The 14,634-nt window shown below is 36.7% G+C and overlaps 1 protein-coding gene across 1 annotated transcript in view; it reads right to left on the reverse strand.

Moving 5' to 3' along the window:
• Positions 1-14,634, reverse strand: part of LOC142339390 (protein disulfide-isomerase A3-like) — a 31,417-nt gene that overhangs the window by 16,506 nt on the left and 277 nt on the right. Inside the window, exons 2-3 of the mRNA XM_075389404.1 lie at positions 14,519-14,606; positions 14,202-14,322 (exon numbers count right to left, since the gene is read on the reverse strand). Of these exons, the coding sequence (XP_075245519.1) occupies positions 14,202-14,322; positions 14,519-14,606 (209 nt within the window). The remainder of the gene's footprint in view (positions 1-14,201; positions 14,323-14,518; positions 14,607-14,634) is intronic.

The raw sequence follows: 14,634 nt of genomic DNA on the forward strand, positions 1-14,634 counted from the left end.
CTTCCAAATTGTTTAATATGTTAAAAATACAATTTCTCATACCTGACTATGTAGGAAATGCAACCATTAAGCAAGTCTCTGATATCTATCATAACTTGAAGGACTCATATATACAAGGGAATTATGATCTCGTTCGAAATGTGTTTTTTGGATAATTTGTTACATCCCTGCAACTCCTGGTAATTCTTTGAAAATAATTGAAAAGTATACGCAAAAATTTGTGCGGTGCCTTTGTAGAAGGCACCGCGATTCGATTTCTGCTGTCACAAATCACTTTTTTCAATTTATAAAGACCGTTTTTTTTCCCTTTTTCCTCCTTCATAGGACTGTTTGAAAAAACACGACAATTTTTAACTTGCAGCGTTGTTCTCTGCTGTAAACAAGTTTCAACTCGATGTAGTTTCAGTACCTATCTGCGGGCTCTGGTGGAGCAATAAGTTCGAGCAGTTAAAAGGTTGCTAAAAAAGAAATCATTTACAAAATGGCAACATAAAATTTAAAAAAATTAAAAATTAAGTTTATCCACTCTGACGTTTATATTACAGGGCACGCCGGAAAGTAGGTCTAAGGACCTCGTTGCGCCATTTATTTTTCTATGTTCGATTGTGATTTCTGTCGTGTTATGATTATCCTTCTTTGTACATTTGATTTATAGGCCGGGATAAATTAACTCTCTCTCTCTCTAATTCAGGGGCTGTAGCGTAGATAAATTTTTCTTTATGGGTGCAAAAATAGTAAGGCACCTCCCGCTCCCTCGCCAGAAGCACTACCCACTCAGCTACCAGGCCCTTGCTGCTATACAAGCAATCGATTTTATTTTAGCAACAAGCTTTACTTTGGAGTGAGAGCAAGAGGTCACTCAAAACGAACGAAAGCGTGAAAAAGTCAGAGAATGTCCTAAAAGCGCAAAAATGTTCAGGCAAAAAATTTGCCTGAAAAAGCAACACGTTTACAAAAATTGCTACGTACTTCGTAAAAGCAAAACCAGACATCTCAAAACACCAATGGACAGACTTTTCTTCAATAAAGACAAAAAACTGTAGATAACACAGGCCAGAAACTCATTGAGACAATCGGGGAAAATGGTGCTCCGAGACAAAGTCAAAATGATCTACAACCCAAAAACTAAAACTTAGGATTACATGATTTTTTATCCAAATCAGATTTTTATTGGATTTTTCAAGTTAAAACGATTTTTATCCAGAACATGATTTTTGTCAGACTGTCTATCAAACAGAAAACCTAGAAAAGAACGAACATAAAATTAACATCGGGCGAATTGCTCTCAGACGACAGGCGAGAGGTTAGCTTCGGTAGTGGCCACGATGTAACTTTTGGACGGTGGGGGGGGGGGGCAATAGAAACACTGGCCACGATGTAACTTTTGGACGGTGGGGGGGGGGGGGGGGGCAATAGAAACACTAAGTTAAAGAACCTCCCTTCACACGATGAATTTATGTCTCCAAAACAGTTCCGATGAATAGCATGAGACTAGTAAAGCGTAAGGCTTGGGTTTGAGTTGTCGGGGTTAGAGGTGGACGTGGGGGAGCGGGCAAAAGAGGATCCGAAAACTGTCCTATACACTGATTTTATGTCTTCTCGGCAGCTTCGATAATTTATACATTTAGAAACTAGCGGAATTCTGAGAACTTCTACGCGTCTTAGAGCAACCCCAAATTTACAGAACAAAGTTAAAAGCAGCAGACACAAAAATCATCAAGCAAAATAGCGCAACCAAAAAGACCACAAGGTGAATGGCATTCATGGAGACTAGGAAAACGCATGGAGCCTAGGAAGACTCAAAGAGCTGCACAACAACTAAGGCAACAAATCGTTTTGAAACGACCAACTAACGTCGAAACAACAGCACTCGAACGACTAGCGGGAGCTCGAATCTATGACAGCCTGCTTCAGTCGGCGTAGGGAAAAAACTTAACTCAGTAAGGAGGCCCCAAATGACTTCAATAGAGGTTATTATATATCACTATAGCCACCAATAAATTTAAAGGGAAAGAGTGGAATTCTTGCGCAATTCTCATCTGCCTTTAGACTGGCGCACCTTTTATTAGCCTAATTGTTGTGATAAACTTATTAAATAGAATTGGATAATGATAAACTTATTAAATAGGATATGCCATGCTGATGGTTTGCATTGTGTGGTCGAGAGCCCAAGAACTAAGATTATAAACAGCCTCCCCCGAACAAGTTCTTCCCGAGCAAGTGCCTTGGTCCTGTTCTTTTTGAGTGTGTGATCGGCTCTCGGCCTGTTGCTGAGGGACAACGGAGGTGCTCCTATAAATTCCTAGACTATATTCAATACCGTTTGTTAGTCTGCTCGTTTGTGCGCCTGGAGGGTATCTCAGTGTGTGTGTCCTCCATTTGAGCTAGAGAATGCTGCCAAACTTTTTGCAGATGAAATTACGCTTCCCTTCTGCCATGGTATGAATCCTGAGTAATTAGAACTTCAGGAACACGTGTACAGGGGAAAACGCTGCTGGAGCCTTCATTCAATCTTATCGCGGAGCAAACTTGGTTGACCTCATCAACGTTGTTCAACAGTACCTATTTCTGATTCTGCAGTCAAAGTGTTTAATCGCAGCATTCTATAACCACAAAAATCCCTGCATACATTTTATTGAATTCTACCGTGCGCATCAATATCAAATTCCAGCCCCAAATTTTCAGAGCTCCTGAAGTTATTGCTACATCAGAAAATATCAGAAAGATCTTACATCAATTCTGCCTCTATTCACCTACTTCAATTTCGTAAAGTCGCTTCAATTGTTTCACCCTATTTTGTCAGTTAATCTTGTAGTAGAGATGGTATCCATTTTTTCCCAGACAAGCAGTTGTTAACGTTATATATTAGCAGCGTTACCTTTCTGTAAGGAAATGTATTAAATTATATTCTTAGTTAATTTCTATCCATTCTCCGTACAGACAACAGCCTCCTCTTAGAAATATCAGACAGTCAGACTCATTTCCAAGTGTTCTCTTCATATCAAAAGAGGTGGAGTGTCGTACTACAGCAGTGGAACGTACATGCAGGTCAAATGTAGTGCTCTAACAACCACAAATTACCATCATCCCGATTTTTTGTGCAAACAATGCAATTAAATAACAAGCAAAGCTGCAAGAGGCTTTAGCTTAACTTCAATAGGCAATGAGGCGATCCCAGAAGCGATTTCTGGAAAAACTTTGAGGATTCGCAAAGGGAAACGTTGCAGAAAATCTATAGCAAAATCGTTCACTGCATTCCCGTCTTAACTATTGGCAAGAACCAACGGGATCAAAAATCTAGACAGACATCCTAATTATAATGCTCGTTAAGACCCCTGAAGATAATTAGCAAAGCGGAAACGCAATGCAATGTGCAATGAAAGTGCCTCATCTAATCCTCATCCGCACCGAAACGCAATAACGATGGATCCAAATCGAAAACAATCAAGAATACTGGATCAATGGATCATATGCAGTTTGGATGACTTGTTTTAACGAAGCAGAGGCACTTCGAGAATTACCCAAGACCAATTATTTTTGGAAAATCAAGGATTCGCAAAGAAACGTTCCGCTAAATCTATAGCGAAATCGTTCAGTGGAAGCCAGTCTTTTTGACTATCAGCACAAACAAAACTAGCTGCAAGATTGTTGACAACCTAAACAATCCTCGCTATGACCCTGAAGAATAATACGAAGAGCGATAAAGAATGTTGTGCAATAAGAACGCCTCATCTAATTCTCGTTAGATCGAAAAGCCTCAGCGATGGAGCAATATCAAACATACCCGGCAGATTGCCGGAAAATAGCCGCCGTTGATTCCCATAACTCTATTGGGATTGAAAGAAAAGAAAACATCAACAAAAATCGATTTTTGCATAAAAACATTTTTAAGTGCGATTTATTTTGATGTCATTTCGTAATTGAACATACTCCTGTCTCTCAGTGAGAGGCTACATGATCTAGTATCGATACCAATAAGCATTATAGATAGTAACTAAAACTTATGAGAACAAAGTTCAAGTACCGGGCATCTAAAATTGGGCTTTATGGGTTTATCCCGTTTCTATTTCTGACTTCAATTTTTTATACTGACTCTGTTCATTTTGAATTGCTTTGCTGAGCAACTGATGTTCAAAATCACTTTTAGCAGAATGAGAGAACAGACAAACTAGCCTAGAGAAGTCAAAAAGATTTCACGCAAAATGTTGAAAAAGCGGCAAAATGAGGTAAAGCGAAACTTTTTTATTCGACGAAGTAAAAAAAAAAACATAGCCGGAAGAATTCCGGAAGCGACTCGAAGGAAAAAACGAACGCCCCTAACAAACATAAAACTTATTCTACTGTTTGACCACAATAACTAACATAATGCTTATCCTACTGAATAACACTTGTCACTTTAAAACAAAAAAAAAGAAAAAGAACAATGAAAAAATAACTGACCAGAAAAGACGATAAAGCACGTGAAAATTTTAAATTGAGTTGCAAGTTTAAAAACAACTTTTGTCGAAAACCCGTGAAATAGGTTTAGTTTAATTTTGTTGAATGACTGCTATTTGAGACAAAAACCAAACACAAATTTCAAGTAGAATAAACGAAGGTAAAAGAAAGGAAATGAAAAACAAAACCAAAAATATTTTCTGTAAAAAAAAACAAAAAAATTGGCCACAAATAATGAATCAGATACCATTATGCTGAAATCAAATCATTATTTCAAAAAACTTTTAATACTACATCTGGTCAAGTGTCCACCAATCCAAATCATTGTTTATTTATATGAGTAAAAACGAAGAACGAAAAAAAATAGAAAAAAAGTTAGTGTTTAAGAAAAGTTAGTGATATTTGTCATTGAAAAGTGCACTAAATATATTTCAACAAAACCTCTAGAAAAGCTCCTATCAAAAGCTAGACCACTAGAAACTAGCAAAAAGCAGACAATCAGAAGAACTCAGCAAAAATTCCAAAAAAAAAACACGAAAATTTGCGGAACTCTTCATAAAAGTTACTCAATTATCTTTAACAAAATGATTCAAAACTGAAATCAAAATCATCAACACGCATCAAGGACAACTAATTTGGACTATAGGCATCCCGAAATGCTATAAAAAAATTGCAGAACACAAAGGGCATTTAAAAAAAAATTGAAAAAAAATCATAGAAAAAATTGAGCTTTTTTTAATTTCACGGGAGCACATAGACCCAAAAAACGTTAATTGGAGCGAATTAGTACTGGAAGACTTCGAAAACAATAGGAAAGTCGAATAGGCTGAAAAATTTTTCTAAGTTTAGAACAGCAAAAAATTAAGAAAAATAATTCAAAATTTTTCAGTTCATTGTCATTTTTCTAAACAAAAAAATCGTTTCCAACCTAAGAGAATGTAATCACTTGGTATCTAAAAACTCAGTTACTAACATGCGTCTATTGAAAGCCATTACAAAGCATTATAACAAAACAAAACGCAAAAAAATGCTAAAATTCGTCTAAAATTCAGCAAAATAGCTGAAAAACCAGCAAAATGGTATAAAAATCTTATTAATGACCAAAAACTTGCGAATCAATATTAAAACAACCCTAAGCATCACACAATATCATAATCAGACCTCTAAACCAAAAAAAATAAAAAAACGGTTTTAAAAAGCCGCATGTGAACAAAAAAATTTCGCTCGCTTAGAGAAAATTTTTTCACACATCAATTTATCGCTCTCTCAAAAACAGCGGTATGAACAAAAACCACTCTCTTTTCGCTCCACTCTTCAATTTTGTTCAGCACAAAAACCACTCCAAATTTTTTCACGCGTTTCATTTCCCGCTTTAAAAATCACTCCAATAAAATTGATTAAAAAAAAAGGACTTCTCCAATACTCCTCTTCGAGTCGTAAAAATAGGAGCGCTATAATAGCCGGCTGAGAAGATGAGGGCGGCTATTAAAAACAATGTATACAAGACTGGACCAACGGATCAGATGCAGTTTCGATTACCTATTTACCGCAGCAAATACACTTCAGGAGCGTTTACGTTAGACAAATAGAAAATTAAGCGAATGAATACAAGGCCCTTGATGAACAAATGGAAATCGGTAAGCTATCAAGCGCTTTAGGACGCTTGTCTGATAATAGGTGGTGTCTAATCCACACGAGGAAAAACTCAAAATAGTGCACGAGATTAAGCGAAAAGCATCCAATTATTTAGAGATACTGTCTTAACAGATCTGCGGACATGATGGCAATGGCAATGTATGGTGTAGCTAATCTTCATCTCATAGATTTACCGGAAGATCAGACTATCAACCATAAGTGGTACGCCGATTACAGGAATTCTACTGCTAGCCCTCAGACGTTGTACTGGAACGGCTGAATGAACATGGGAATGCCTTTAGATATATATCGAAGTGTCACCTAACTGCAACCGAAATACGTAGAAAGCTAAAAATTCTGGTTTAGATGTTGAGGTGATTGAAGATATCATAGCGCAGTGGCTATTGCTAACTTATGAACATAAAGATCCATTACATGATTTCTGCCCTTCATGATCTACTTAAATTTTGTAATGTCACTTCAATTGTTTCGCCCGATTTTTTGGAAAGGAAATGAAAAAACACTAATTTTTTCGGTTGCAGATGTTGACGTAATTTAATGTCATCGTGTTTTAGGGTCCATGCTAACTAGGGTCCATGCTAAAATAATTTGCGAACAGTTCCTAAAAGAAGTAAAAAAAAATAGTCGGTCCTACTGAGAAAACTGCCGACTTCAAGATGCCGCAAAAGCACGGCTGGAAACGACTTCACCTTTTACATACTGAACCATTCTTCTTCCAACGATAATATAGAAATATCTCCTCTTCCAGTAAGAGAAGGCGGCCTAAACTTATTACCTGAATACATTGCAAACGATTATCGAAGACATTTTCAACTCGTTGAGCCCCTGTATGGTGCTGCAAACGCAGTCCGGCAAGAAGAAATCATTGAGAAAATACGAAAAAGCAGCTACAGGCTCGTGAAAATTTCAAAGATTTCCCTGATGATACATGCTTATTCTTAAGATCTTGCAACAGAAAGAGCGTCGTGCTGGTTGAAACTGCTTCCATTTTGATTCAGACAATGGAGAATTTAGAGAAGGGATTGTCCTCAGATACTGCTGGGAATTTGTAAAAACACCATCAACCTGTGCATGTGGAGAAACATTTAACGTAGCTCATGCTTTACATTGTCCAGTGAGGGAGCTAGCAACGTCGAAAGCCATACAGAGGTTGGCGAGAGAGAGGATTCAAATTGAGACGTAATTACATACATCAGGACAAAACTCAGCTTCGCGCTCTTGCGTAGCTCCATACCCCGCCTCCAAGGCGCGCGATCTCTGTGCCGTCGTCCCGTTGGCGAAGCTTCCATTGGAGCCATAGTAGAAGATGCAGTAGAATAGGAAACACTTTTTCAATAATTGCTTCAAACTTCGTTCGAGAGCAACTAAAAAGACTACAAGACTAATATAAGTTCAGCAAATTTCGTCTGAGAGCAATTAAAAAACATATCTGACTCACGTCGGAATAATTGCTCTCAAAAGACTGCTGAGAGCTCTAATCAATTGTAGCCTTCTTCATTCGGGGGGGGGGGGGCTAAATGGGACTAAGAAGTTCAATGGTGGGATTTCAATCAACCCCATTAGGTTACAATATACCACTATTGATTTAAATTGAAAATGGCACCAGTTTCGGCGCACTTATCATTGGACTTCTAATATTAAATTGCCGCCAATTGAGTTCAGCTGTTTGAAATGGCGAACGAGAGAGAACTTCAGATCACGCAAAACGAAAAAGTTAAGGGTAAAATTTTCGAGAGCAATTAACGACATAAACCTAGAAAACCCAAGATCTATTTAACTAATAAAGACTAAAAACTTTTATCAATCTTGGCGACACAAACAAACGTACGGTATTAGATACCCAATTTTACAAAGGCTATTCTCAGATGCAAAACAGAAAAAGGTTTGTAACTTCCGACAGAAAAACAAATATAGATCTTGTGCTCTTACGTGGGCTCATTTCAGCAGGATCATGAATTTGAATCCACTCTCCGAATTATAAGTATGAACCAATTAACAAAGCCCAGAAACTAATTTGTGTCAACATTACGCAAAAATTTTTAATTTAAACTCACTGCTAAGTAGGTGAACACCAATGGAACAAAGCACAGAGGCATAAGAAAATCCTATTAAAGCCTGTACATTTGTCTTCTAAAATTAGGAAAACACTATCAAAGTTTGCTTCAGTTTTTGAGGACTTTCATCTTTTCGGTTCAAAATAATCCCACAATTTCGGATTAAATTCAGCGTACTAGATCAAAAATTCAGCTTGCAGCAGTTCAGGCCAAGTACAACCACTGAAAGGGTGAAAAATCACGCAAAGTTTGATAGCTGCTCAATTTTACTGGGACTATGAAATGTTAGCGATCATTATATTCTCAAGTGGATTTTCAAGTCAAGCTTTTCCGAGTTTGCCTATATTCCTCTAAATAAAATATAACCCGAAAAACTACATTATGTATCCAGAAGAAAGACCTCTAGCTAAGTTAATGCCTAAGATCACAAGTTTTTGTTCTTACCTGATCTAAGTGGGGAGAACAAAAGCATATTGCAAGAGGCCTATTTCTTGTTGTGAAGAAAAGAAACGTACTGCTGATATTTGATTAAAAGAACTGCTAATCTGCTGTGTTGATGAGAATATCATGTTAACCAAGTTAATTGTCAGTTGATTTTGAACTAAGATTTTGTTGCAATAAAAAAAAATAAAGTGCCGTGTACACCATCCGGCCACGATGGATGTAGGTCGGAAAAATAGGGGAGGATGAGTAGCACTTAGCCGGATGCTGCACTCCAAGCTGTTCCCCTCCAGACTATTCCACAAAACCCCGGAAACCTTGTTATTGTTTCACTAGGCCTGTTGCCCTTGTTTCAATTCATTAGTAACCCGATACTTCGAAATGCATTACTTTAATATACACTGCACCCACCTTAAAGTGTTAAGAAGTCAAACAGAAGAAAAGATGTTAGATCAGACATTACTCCAATTTTAGCGTTTGAAAGAAATTTTTACATCAATTTCCAGATGACCAAAAGAAAAAAACTACATCGAATATTCACAGTAAAAGGTTTTCAGGAACCCACAAGAACTTCAGTTTTCCCTTGCAAAAATTTAAGTGAGATTCAAATTCTAGTTGCATTTTCTCTCAACTCTAGGTTAAGAATGCTAGCGTTGGGTACAAACTTCCTTCACACTACAACCCTTCACACTAATGTTTTATGTCTCCAAAAGTTTCGATGTCTTGTAACCTGAAAGGGTCTAAAAGAATTTAGTGCCCTCCGGGAGTTACCTGCTTATCCAATTTTAGAACAAAAAGTTGATGAAGCCAGTCAGAAAAGAAACGATCAGACAAAAATTTGCACAAAATGCATCAGACTTAAAATGCATAAAGACCGCAGGACTAACACAATTGCAAAAAACTTCGTTTGAGAGAAATTAAAAGCATAATAGTTAATACAAGAAGGCAACGCTCGACTTAAGAGGACATAAATTCGAACTGAGACAAGTTCGCACTCCTACGCAGCGCCATTATCTGTCGTGGTATAGGCTGCCCTGGTATAAAACGATTAACTAAGTTTATAGTACCTGTAATAATGTGCGGAACGGAAGGCGACACCAAATTAATATGAAAAACGCAAAATGGTCAGGCAAAAAAAAGACCGACACGTTTACAATAATTGCTATGAGCTTCCTTCAAGAGCAATTAAAAAGGAGTTTTTATGACTAGTGCTTAATCCTGTGCACTCAAGGATATCGCCACTTGTTCGCCTTTCTCTTTTAAAAGCTCACCAGAACTAATTTTAGCTCCAAAGACGGAGTAAACATAGACCTAACTTGCCCCCCTGGATCACGCCTGCGACATCACATCTAATGAAAACGCTTAACACGCTTCAGAGAAAACAAAATTCACTAGCCAACAATGATTCGTTGAGACTCGAGATAGAAACGTCGAGAAACAGTCTAGCAGAAGCCGTAGACCTAGACCAGAAAAGTTACGAATCAAAGCTTTTCAACTCACGAAACTCTCACGCCATGTACAAGTATTTTAAAAGCTTACGAAAAGGACCGTCAGTTCCGCCACAGGTTAAATGGAACAAAGACGTAGCAAACTGATGCTGAAAAAGCCTCTTAATAAATATTTCTGTTCAGTTTTCGTGTTATTGGTCTTCAAAAACAGTTTGAGTGAAAATAAAAATTTGAACAATTTTACTGAGACGGAAGAAGCAATAGTTGAAATTCTTGGGTCATTAGATGTATCAAAATCATGTGGGCCTGATAACTTGGCTGCAGTTGTCCTCAGGAACTGCGCAAAAGAACTTAAGAAATCTATCTTTGAGTTATTCAGAAATTTTAGGCGCCTCGGAACCTATCTTAGTGCATGGAGATTAGGAGCAGTTAGCCCAATTTTTAAGAAAAAGGGATCGAAAGCAGATGTGGTAAGTTATCGTCCTGTAACACTTATGCATTGTCTCGAAAGTTCTAGAAAAATTTTTTGTATGGCTCAATTTTCAATTTTTTCAAAGGACTCATAACTGATTCACAGTACGGTTTTCGTGAAAGAAGATCAGTTATTCTTCAAATGATTACCTACTTAGATAAGATATACAAATTCTGTTCTGAGAACAATCGAGAAAATAGCTCATTTCTCTTTAAATTTTCCAAAGCTTTCGACCAAATTGATCATGGAATACTCTTTACGTAAGATCAATTGCATTGGAATAGGTTCTAAAATCGAAGAATTCGCCGGTCACCTTGGGTGTACCTCAGGGCTCAATACTTGGGCCCCTACTTTCTTATTTTCATTAATGACTTACCTGAAACAGTTTTCAACTCCAGTCTTTCTTTTTGCTGACGATCTCAAATTATTATAAGAAAATCTTGGAAACTCACACGGAATCAAACAAGATCTAGATTCAAAATTGCGTTGGAGTTACGAAAATAACAGCTTAAATTTATCGAAATGTCAGTACATAAATTTCAATATCAAGTCGACATTAAGTCCGGTATTGGGTCAAAGGTCGCTGGAAAAATCGAGAACTGTGGAGGACCTTGGAATCACTATGAACGACAGCCTCACTTGGAAGGAACATGTAGAAATGCGGACTCGTGAAGCCAACAAATTCTTGCACCAAATTAAAAACATCATATCTACTGACGGTTACTGCAAAACTAAATCTTTATAAGAGTACGCTTATTCCAATCTTAATCTATGGATCTAACTGTTATATGCCTTCAAGATCTGACATGCGACTCTTTGAAAAATCTCAAGAAGTTTCGAAATGGATCTTACCGAACCTTAATCATTGCGAACGACTAAAATCCCTGAACTTAATACCTCTCAACTATTACATTGTGCTAACAGATCTTCTTTTGCTATCGAAATTGGTGAACAATTATTATGCGGTCAACATCAGCGAGCATATTAATTTTGTGCAAAGACGGTCCAAGTTTTCGGTTTGTGTAGCCTGAAATCAAAAAAGAATTTCAGCGGTCAAATTTTTTCTATCAAATCACATATAGAGCAAATATCATTGATTCAAATGTTAAATTCTTTTAACCACTCGGACTCAAAAATCGAATCTTAACCTTGATTGGGAAGTACTTCAAAATGTTATTTCAGCATCGAAAACTCGTGTTCCATAACATTCATCTGTCCCTGCGAAAAAAGTCGGTCCTCAAATGAAATAAACTTACCAAACTTAAACTAGTATGATTCATCTTTATATATATTTTGCGGGAGCAGTCCCACATGTTTGTGGAAGCCATAATAATAATAATAATAATAATAATAATAATAACATAGCTGGCAGATTGCCAGAAAATAACCGCAATAGATTCGTAGAACGGCAGACCAAAAAAGAAAAAACAGTAAAAAAGACAGACCAAAAAATTTGGTCTTTTCATTGAAGGCTGATCTGTTATGTTTTGATTAAAAATCTGTATAAGTTATTGCTACCTCTATTAGCTGATTCCAAATAACCTTCATATAGAGTGACACACACCCATTTACCTTCTCTTTGAATTAAAGTAAATAAAAGTCAATTTCAAAGTCAGGAAGTCATTTTTAAGATTGAGGTAAGTCAAGTTTGAATCAAAAATTTTATCACGCGCATGAACATATAAACTCGCTCCACTAAGAGCGAAAAATGACGTCACACATGCAATTCAGTTGAAATTGCATGAACGAATAAACAAAAAGTGGCTGTGACGTCATACGGTCGTAACAAAAATCATGACGACGAAATAAAAAACATAGGACAAGTCCTGACGTACAATTCAAAGAATTTTCATTGACTAAACAGAAAACTAAACCTAGAACCGACTATTAATGGTTTGGCAAAACCATTTAGAAACAAATCCGATCCCAAAAATCGAAAAAAACAGAAAAAATCTAAGTGAAATTGCCGCATGTGAACAAAAAACCACTAGCGAGAAAGCGAATTTTTGTTCAGACACCGTTTTCTCACTCTACTTTAAACTTAGAGCGAAAAACTTTCACGCCGCAAAACCACTCGCTTTTTCGCTCCACTTCCTGTTTTTGCGTGACCAAAATCACTACAATTTGACTTCAAAAATCATGAAAAAGTGTGAACAGATCTAACAGATCTTAAAAAAAACATAGCCGGAAGAATTCCAGAAACGACTCGAAAGAGAAAATTGCCCATCCTTATGACTAAACAACTGAACAACTATTGTGAACCCTGAACCTCCACAAATGCCATAAAAAATGAAGGAAGAATAGAAACGGCATTCAAAAACAAATTGAACAGAACTATAAAAACTTTTTAACTTGTTTTTTTATAGTACAAGGAAACATAGAGCAATGGAAAGCTCGCAAAACAATGGACAAGTCATAATAGGCTAAGAAACTTGTCTAAGATTAAAAGAAAAACTAAAAAAAAATTAAAATGGTTCAATTTTTCTGTCAATTTTCCTGAGAAAAAAATGAGCTGCACCAAGAAAACTTTAGTCAATTGCTATCTGAAAATTTCATAAGAAACAAGCTGCTATCCAAATCCCATTTAAAGCATTAAAACAAAAAAAACGGGCAAAAAATCATTAAATTACGCCTAAAAATCAGCAAAACTGATCAAAAATCTCCAAATTAGCAATAAACTCAAATTTACTACTTGAAATCTTCAATTACTACCAGAACAAGCCTAAAACTAATACAATATAATAATCAAACCTCATAACCATCAAAAGTTGCAAAAAACTGCTTTTAAAAGCCGCACGTGAACAAAAAAAATTCGCTCGCTTAGAGAGAATTTTTTCACACGTCAATTTTTCGCTCTCTCAAAAACAGCGGTATGAACGAAAACCACTCTCTTTTCGCTCCGCTCTTCACTTATGTTCACCACCAAAATCACTCCAAATTTTTTCACGCGTTTCATTTCCCGCTCCAAAAACCACTCCAACAAAATTAATTTAAAAAAGGACTTCTCCAATACTCCTATTCGAGTCGTAAAAAGAGCGCCCCAATACAATTCAAACTCTTTGAATCGTAAAAAACCAAGAGAAGGCCAATAATAGCCCCAGCTATCGCTGTGCGGCTATTAAAAAGTTCCATATAAAGCATTTTCTTTGGAAGTTTTCAAGTTGTCCAAGTCTACTAATATCAGGCGTGCAAAATGTGAACCATAAATTAAGAAAGGCATAATCATTGATTTTTAAAGGCTGAGTTTCACAGTGGAAGGAGTGCTCCAAGGAACAACATTTTTCAGGCTATGAAAACATCTACATGCTTTCTACAACCTGTTTTCGACATGACTAGTCGATTTCAAATCAGAGCTAATTACTACTCCCAAGTCTTTTGAATTTCTATATTATCGATTTTAAAGCCATAGTTTACTACAGTTTGCAATCATTCCATTTACTATGTTCCAATTGTACAACCTCAAGTCATTTCGAAAATAGAACTAAATAGCCATTTTAGGTCATCGACAAACATCCAGTGTATAGTCAAGTGGTAAATATAAATACGCTGATGTGATGTTTCATAGTGGGGGCTCACTGTTCTGCCCATTGGGTGGCTCATACACCTTAATTGTGTTAATGTATAAAAAATTTCCGCTGAGTCGTTTAAATTAAATAGCTAGTCTTTATATAGCAAGTATTTGCTATTACTTACTGCTTTCCCGGGGGCCAGAATACTCCTCAACGTTATCTAATCCTCTGAAAACTTTCAATGTTGGATACCCTGACACGCCATATTTCCCACAAGTATCCTTTCCGGCTTCTGTACAATCCACCTAATTAAATTTAAATTAGGTACACTCAAAGACAAAATCAAACGCACAAAATCTACTACAAGGTAAACTGCTTTGGTTGGAAAGCTCTAGAAGGAAGAAAACTCAATTGTGTTTTTAAAATTTAAAGTTTATAGAAGACAAAAAAGCAAGTTCAAGCACGAGTTTCAGAAATAACGTGATTTTAAATTTGAAATACCTTGGCGAGCGGAATAGGTGGGTCGTTTTTAACAAGTTGAGTTGCAGCCTTCTCATACTCTGGTGCCAACTTCTTGCAGTGTCCGCACCTAAACAATTCTTCGGCAATCAGGGTCT

This window comes from Convolutriloba macropyga, chromosome 5 (genome assembly GCF_964194025.1).
Source record: "Convolutriloba macropyga chromosome 5, txConMacr16.3, whole genome shotgun sequence".
NCBI lineage: Eukaryota > Metazoa > Xenacoelomorpha > Acoela > Convolutidae > Convolutriloba > Convolutriloba macropyga.